The following is an 8,304-nucleotide window of genomic DNA, read 5'->3' on the forward strand; positions in this document are numbered from 1 at the left end:
TGTTGTGGGAGGTGGTCCGTCACCGCCACCTCCTAGTATTACTCCTAGTATTTATTATTAGCAAACCAATCAGGTACAAGGCCACGGATCCCTTCCCCTTATACAAATCCTGACCGTCCACCTCTTCTTCATCCAACGCTTGCTGCCGCCTCCCAGAGTTATTACCCAACCAACAAAATTTAGGGCTTTTTCTTTTCTTTTATTTTCTTTTCTTTTCTTTCATTAGCTAGCCATGTACTATGTTACTACCATGCTTACTTTGCCTGCAAAATAAGAAAGGCTGTCCATTAAAATCCATGTTGTAGTTGGTGCTGCGGGCTCCCATCTTCCGCACGCGTGTATATATGTCCATCGGGACGGAGTCGGCAACCGAGCTGGTTGGTCGGCGTCGAGCTCCTGCGGATTGATGCTCGTCCGATCGACCTTAACCGTCCATCTATTTTCTTTTCTTTTAGATGCGGCATGCTAAATTTTATTTTTGTTGTATATATAGGGCGGAGGACAAGCCGCGGTTAGTCAGGCGTGGGCTTGTGAGCGGGTCGGATGCCCGCAAAGTCACCGTGTTTTGTATCTCAAAAAATGTTCGTGGGGGGAAAGAGCCGTGGTGGATGGCCCGGCCAGGACTCTACGTTGTATTATATGGCTTTTTGATTTTTTTTTTGGTTGAGAAATTAGTTGCGCACGCACGCATGCACGCGCGCACGTGAGCAAGAAATGAATGAATGATGAAGGAACGTGCATCGCGTACCCTACGTGCGCATGACGTCACGCACGCACGGAATCATCAATCAAGGGGAGGAAAAAGAAAAACAAGTCGTCGATCGAGCGATCGATTCGAGTTCCAGGAAAAAAAGAAACAAGCGCCTTCACACGTAAGACGCCGCTTTTTTTCTGCCCCCGGAGTCATCAAGTGTTCGGACGTGACGAAGAACGAGACAGAGTCAGAGCGATGAAGTTTTTTTTGAGGGGTCAGAGTGATCAAGTTTTTGGGCTTGCCACTCACCAAGCGTACATCTACCAGGCGCCTGAAAGGAGAGAATGTTACTTTGTCTAAACCGAACAAGCAAAGGAGAAAAAAAATCAAAAATTGCATGACTTTTTTGCATTCACGTAGCTAAACCGAACAAGCTAGACTAGATGGGCGTGAGCCCGCCGGAGATGGACGGGCCCTGCGTAGCGGTCGAGACTCAGAGCAGAGGTTGAGGAAAAGAAGAAGAAGAAAGTGGAGGGGAGGTGAGGGGCTCACCTGCAGGCGAGGCCGTACACGCCTTGGACCGGGAGGAAGCCGCCGCCGTGTCGGATCCCTAGGGCTCGGGGTCGGCACGAGACCACGACGCAGCAGAGCAGCGCTGCCTGGCTAGGGTTAACTAGCCACGCGCGAAGGCATGAGGCGACGAGAAGCGAATCTAGCCGGTGGAGGTGGTAGAGCGGTCATAGTGGAGCTCGGGAGAGAGAGCTGGGCGGCGAAGGACGGCGGGGATCGCCGGAATCGGGCGGCGGTAGAGGGGATCGGGGACGGGATGTGTGTGTGTGTGTGTGTGTGTGTGTGTGTGTGTGTGTGTGTGTGTGTTGTGGGAGACGATGAGTCTTCGGGATACATACAACCAACCAAACCAATCAACCTTCTAGGGAACTCTCCTTTTTTTCCTGTGTTTATTGCTATTTATTACTAGCACAAAAACCAATCACGTATAAGTCTACGGATCCTTCCACTAATCCAAATCCTGGCCGTCCACCTCTTCTTCATCCAACGCATAAATTTCTTTCGCTTGTTGCCTCGGCGGTTCAACTCTCGCAAAGTTACCCAACCAACGAAATTTAGGCCTTTTTTATTTTATTTTCTTTGATTGACTCGAGTATCTATATAAGAAGAAGGGGAAAAAAAGTCAACCAACCAATCACAAACGATGCCACGGATCCCTCCCCTCATTCAAATCTTGACCGTCTATTTCTCCTACATCCGACGCTTCATTGTAGCCCCAAGCTCAGCACTTGCTTAGCTAGTACTACCTCCGTCCGGGTTTTTAGGTCCGGCCGACCGAAACACCAGGACCAAGGCAACTGCATGCATGTGTTTAAGGCAGTAATTAAGTGCGCCGATTTATGTGTCTGCATGAACGTGTTTAACTGTAATTGGCCGGACACCCTATCGGCCATAATTGCCTCGCGCATGCACGGGCTGGCCTCAGGCGCGCATGCAGGCATCCTTCCCCGTGCGTGGATTGCGGCTGCGTGGCCAATGGGATAGATGAATGCGCCATTGACTGTGCATGGGAAATATCAAGCGGCCTTTCAATTAACGGACGTGCTTTTGTTGCTCAGGGGACTAAAAATCCCAGACGAAGGTAGTAAGTACTAGTACATGTCTAATTTAACGTGACCGCATCGTCCACTTTGCAGGTTCACGCCTCTTAGTGTTTTTCACCCATGCTACATGCATGCATTGGTTATCATGCTAACTACGCTTGGACTCGCATGTCTTACTTCATTAGCTAGCCAGCCATGTGCGTTACTACCGTGCTAACTTTGCTTTGAAAATAAGAAAAGGTTGTCCATTATAATCATGTTGTAGTTGATGTTGCGGGCTCCGATCTTCCCCGTGTTTGTCCATTGGGACCGAGTCGGCGGTGCTCGAATAGAACAAGGCCGTCCTCAAAGTCCATATGCATGGGAGTCGGACCTGTCCGTGAGGGCTCCGGAGAGGACCAACCGGAGTTGGAGGGGACCGAAACCCTAGCCACATGGTAGGTTTTTGGGCTCCGCGTGCCATGGTTGCGCTAGGGGTTTCGGCGGCATGGGAGCTTGTAGATTCGATCCGCTCATAGGGAGAGGAGAGGAGAGAGGGTGGGGGTGCCGGCAGTGGGGTATATGGAGAAGGTCGCTGGCCAGTGGGATTGGGGGAAGACGAGGAGGGAATCGGACGAGATCGAGAGGGGACGACAAGGAGGGCTTTGGGTTGGGTTTTCATGGTTGGTTCCAAATGTTTTCAGTTTCGTGCCCGGCGGTTTGGGCATGACCGAGCTGGTTGGGCGGCGTCGACTGATGCTCGTCCGGTCGATCTTCACCGTCCATCTATTTCCTTTTTTAGACCCGGCGCGCTAAATTTTATTTTGTTGTATAGGGCGGAGGATGCGGAGGGCGAGCTCCTTCTCGGAGTCGTCCGGCTCCGCTTGTTGGCATAGTACGTAGCAAGGACGGACGAGTCGTGGTGGGCGCTTGATCCGCCACCGACCAGGCGTGTGTGTGTGTGTGTGTTTTAGAGAGAGAAATTTCCAATCTATTCATCCATCAATCATGAAAGCACAAGAGGTAATAAAAATTACAATCGGGTCTATGTACCGGATCGTACTGTGTGTTGTGTGCGTTGTGGGGCGGCGGACCGGACAATGGATCATGACAGCAGCAGCAGCAGCAGTTTTATTTTGTTAGCAGTGCATTGCGTCATCAGGTTGAGAGAGTGGAACGGGAACCATCAGATAAAATAAAATAAATGGCTCGATGGGATGGGATGGGATGGGATCGAAACGAGCAAAGCACCAACGCGTGCGCTTTGTACATACGGTTGCTTGCTACGTACGTACGTACACTCCTTCTCTAACATCAAAGTCCATCCTAAACGAGCAAAGGTCATGTCCTATATACCTAAAAAATTCGACCCCACTAACTTATTTATGTATGCAACCAATCAATTTCACACGATTCGTGCCGACTGCGGAAGCCTCATGGTGCCACAACACACTACTTGTTGCAACAACGCATCCGGTATCTTGTACCAATGCCGTCAAGCCACTGAGGTTCTCTCGCTTTAGCCGAGGACGAAGGATGGGTGCCTCTTCTTCTCCAACCTGAACTTTCTCACCTCCAACAACTCCTTGATCTAGATGAACACTCGACCGTTGAAGGTGTCCAGCATGACGTCCTGGGCCTCCTCGTGAACACCACCACCGATCATGTCAGGCGGTTCAGCGCATGGGAGGAGGGGTTTGAGACAGTCGACCGGGCCTTCACTACTGCAGCTCCCAGAGCCATCTGTGGGGGCTATTCCAGCACCGGCGAACGAGTTGTCACCACCTGTCAGATGAGGTTTGCTTATGTCGTTTACACTGAAGCACACAGGAAGCCATTTGTTAATACTGAACTTTTTTGTGTGTGGTATCTATTGAAATTCTGCCCACAGGATCGATCACATCACGCTACGACGAACACGCGCACTAAAAACTGGTACCCGAGGGTACGTCTCGAACCCTTAATTTTCCTCTTTATTTCTTTTCTTATTTTCTCGGTGTTACACTGTACGCCTAGGGTGTGCATATATTTACCGGAGCAACCCAGACAACGGACCAGGCTAGTAACCGACTCAAACAGCCCTTTCGTACACGGACTCTAGCATACTCAAACGTATCCAACTCAAACCTGTTTGACCCACGTACACGCATAGGCATACAAGCAGCATATAATATTTGGACTACTGTTTGACCCACGTACCAATTAACATTAGGAAACTAACTTCCATGCAACTGTTTATGTGCTGCAAATTGCTGAAAAATATACTGTAGGCTTTTATTTTTTGAACGTTCCATCATTCATAGATCTTCTAGCGTAGTATTGAGGCCTTTCTACCTTTTCAAGTCGCTTAAGGTGCTGAAATTTGGCCTCCATGATCTTGCAAATTCTCCTTTCCCGACATGTTTACAGTGATGAATATTCTCCAAAATTTTCATGATATCTAGAATGATGCACTATAATTTATCCTACTACATATTATTTTAGTAATCTGGTGTACAAAAAATGCAGAGAAGCTTGGAGCAGCGCAAGGATTACAACAAGGTTGAACATTCAAGGAGTTTCTCCATTCACAGTTTATTTGCACAAAGAATTGTGCAAATAAACTGTGAATGGAGAAACATTTTGTATTGGCCATGTTGCGTCGAGAGGTATTTCCTTTGTATCAGCTGCTTTCCTTGATATATATCAGATATAAGATGCCTTCATGTGTCTTTTCTCAACAAAAAAAAGGAAGATCCATGCACAAAAAAGGCTATGCTAGGCTATTGGACTTATTTCGTGTAGAAACTTGGCTAAAAAGGTTGTTGGACTGTTGGGCTCACTTAAAAAGGCTGGCGTCACATGGGAGCAACGCGCGCTGGCAACGTACGCATTATTCCATTGCTATATGACCGGGCCTCTAAGGATTCTTTTCTTGGAGAGCAGTGCAGCCGTAGAGAAGGCAAGATCAGAGCCAGACTTGCTATTGTTAGAAAAGAAAGCTCCCGCTTTTTAGTGTAGGCTATGTTAAAACCGTTGCGGCACTTAAATGGGCTGCACTTAGTGCGGCCCATTTAGCACACGTTATTTCTTTTTAAATAGAACAAAGTGTGTAAATAATAATCATAATAATAGAATTTAAATTCAAAAGTTCATAAGCAAGGCTCCATGTCACGCCGTCGGTTATGAATATAAGAGCGTTTAGATTACTACTTTACTGATCTAAATGCTGATTTTTTTTTACAGAAGGAGGATCACCCTGGGTCTCTGCATCTGAGCGATGCACGCAACCATTTTATTAATTATTCAAAACTCATACGTACCCCAGTGCATCCAACGTCCAAAGAGAGGGCGATGGAAATACTCAATGAAGTCTCTTACTGTTTTCTTTTTGCAAACAGACTGCACCGCTGGCGTGTCAACATCTTGCCAAGTGGACAAATACGAAGACCGTATATGAGTCCACACGCGTATTCTGTATTCGACTAAAATTGCCAAACTCGATAGAGTTCAAACTTAGAATTACGTATTATTTTTCCACGCACGATTCCAAAAATTAGCACTGTGTTGTGTGGGGCTGGAAATATTAGGCTATGTCTGCCGTGACCAAGGATCACCGTGCACGACAGTGCTCCTTAATTAGAGAGGGCGATGTACCCTTAATATGTGAAATGCTACTCGAATCACTGCATATACCCTTAATTAGCTCAATGAGGACACGGTCATTTGGGTATGACATTGTGCACGACGCACACGTTAGGATACTATACTAGTACTACCAGGCAGCAAGTAAACGGATGTTGAACTTGGACAATGGCACTCTTTGTGGAAGGTTCGATGGATTATTTGGTCAGCAGTCAAATTCATACGTACTCTAGTGCATCCAACGACCAAACAGAGGACGATAGAAAAACTCCATGTAGTCTATTACAGTATTCTTTTTGCAAACAGACCGCTGGCGTGTCAAACATCTTGCCAAGTGGACAAATACTCATATTCCATATTCCATATTCCGTATTCCGTATTCCAAGTGGACCAAACAGAGTACGACGTGTGTCACAGTAGACCACACGCGTATTCCGTATTCGGCCCAAATTGCCAAACTCGATGGAGTTGAAACTTTGAATTAAGTACGTATTATTTTTCCACACACGATTCCAAAAATTAGCACCGCGTTGTGTGGGGCTGGAAATATTAGGCTACATCTGCCATGACCTAGGATCACCGTGTTGTCTGGGGCCGGGAATATTTAGCTACATCTGCCGTGACCTACGATCAAGCCGTTTAAGCAGGCCGCCTATTTAAGCACGCGATTCCGGTAGCTTCAGCACCAACTACAAGTACTACTCTTGTTACTCACTTAGCTTGCCACGTTTGCTCGCAAATCACTCGATTTGCTAGCTGCGTACATGGCAGGGACCAAGATGACTCCCCCTTTCTTGCTGCTGCTCCTCATTGCCCTGATGAGCAGCGTGGTCGCGGCCCGTGAGTTGGCCGGCGGCGAGGAGGCGGCGATGCAGGCGCGCCATGAAGAGTGGATGGCCAAGCACGGGCGCAAGTACAAGGACGACGAAGAGAAGGCGCTGCGCTTCCAGGTGTTCAAGGCCAACTCCGAGCTTGTCGCCAGGTCCAACGCCGACGGCACCAAGAAGTACCACCTGGCCGTCAACAAGTTCGCCGACCTGACCAGCGAGGAGTTCGCCGCCAGGTACACCGGCTTCAAGCCCGCGCCACCGGGACCCAAGATGCTGCCGGGATTCAAGTACGAGAACGTCAGCCTCTCTGCCGCCGATGAGCAGGGCGTTGACTGGAGGACCACAGGCGCAGTTACCGGTGTAAAGTACCAAGGACGGTGTGGTATGTACCAACTCAGTGCATGCATGCATGCATGCACGTTCCTTACGTGAGTAGTAGTATATAAAGAGTAGTTACTCCGTATGTAAACTTACACGATGACGTTTGTTTTGCTACGTACAGGATGCTGCTGGGCCTTCTCAGCGGTGGCTGCCGTGGAGGGCATCCACCAGATCACCACCGGCCAGCTGGTCTCCCTCTCGGAGCAGCAGCTGCTCGACTGCACCACCGAGAACCACGGGTGCGGCGGCGGCTTCATGACCTCTGCCTTCGAGTACATAGTGGACAACGGAGGCATCACCACCGAGGACGCCTACCCATACGTCACGGCCCAAGGCAGGTGCCACTCCGATGCCACGCAGCCGGCCGCCACCATCCGCGGCTACCAGGTCGTGCCCGCCAACAACGAGGACGCGCTCGCCGCGGCCGTCGCTAACCAGCCCGTGTCCGTCGGCATCGATGGGAAGCAGCGGAGCTTCCAGATGTACAGTGGGGGCATCATGACCGGCGACGCCTGCGGCACAGAAATGAACCACGCGGTCACCCTGGTGGGCTACGGTGTCGAGCAGGATGGGACAAGCTACTGGCTCATCAAGAACTCATGGGGCCAAAACTGGGGAGAAGGAGGTTACATGAAGCTCCAGAGAGGCACGGGCGCCTGCGGCGTTGACATGCTCGCATCTTACCCTGTCACATGAACCTACGGAACCACAAGATCCATTAATTAATTATTAAAAATATATACCACTAGTAGTAGTAAATGCTACTCCTATATATAGAATAAACACAACCTGATGAACCGCATGTGCTTTGAAGACAGGAGATTATCAAGGGTCACTCCTAGCTATAACATGAGATTATTTGTATCTAATATGTATGAATCATCGATTATTTGTACCATCTATTATAGCCACCTTCGACACTGTATTATATATATGTTTCAAGTAATATAACAAAGGACAGCTTTGTACATGTGAGTTCACTACAGAAAAGATATCGTCTTAGCATATTCTAGACGATCTTTCGCCAGAACATCATTGTCTTGCCTGAGGCCCCTGTTCCATTCTCTAGGAAATGTAAATTTCAGCGTGGAAAGAACGTCGGGAATGATAAGATAGGATGCCCCAGACCCAAACTACCCATGGTCCGTTATGAAAATGTCAATTCCGCTAGGCAAAAATGTCC

The 8,304-nt window shown here is 48.7% G+C and overlaps 1 protein-coding gene across 1 annotated transcript; it reads left to right on the plus strand.

Moving 5' to 3' along the window:
* Positions 1-6,674: 6,674 nt before the first annotated feature.
* LOC119294386 (zingipain-2-like) lies at positions 6,675-7,817 on the plus strand. Its single transcript, XM_037572575.1, has 2 exons — positions 6,675-7,122; positions 7,243-7,817. Exons 1-2 carry the CDS (start codon positions 6,675-6,677, stop codon positions 7,815-7,817), a joined length of 1,023 nt encoding a protein of 340 aa, XP_037428472.1.
* The last annotated feature ends 487 nt before the right edge of the window (positions 7,818-8,304 follow it).

This window comes from Triticum dicoccoides, chromosome 4B, assembly GCF_002162155.2.
Source record: "Triticum dicoccoides isolate Atlit2015 ecotype Zavitan chromosome 4B, WEW_v2.0, whole genome shotgun sequence".
Taxonomy (NCBI): domain Eukaryota; kingdom Viridiplantae; phylum Streptophyta; class Magnoliopsida; order Poales; family Poaceae; genus Triticum; species Triticum dicoccoides.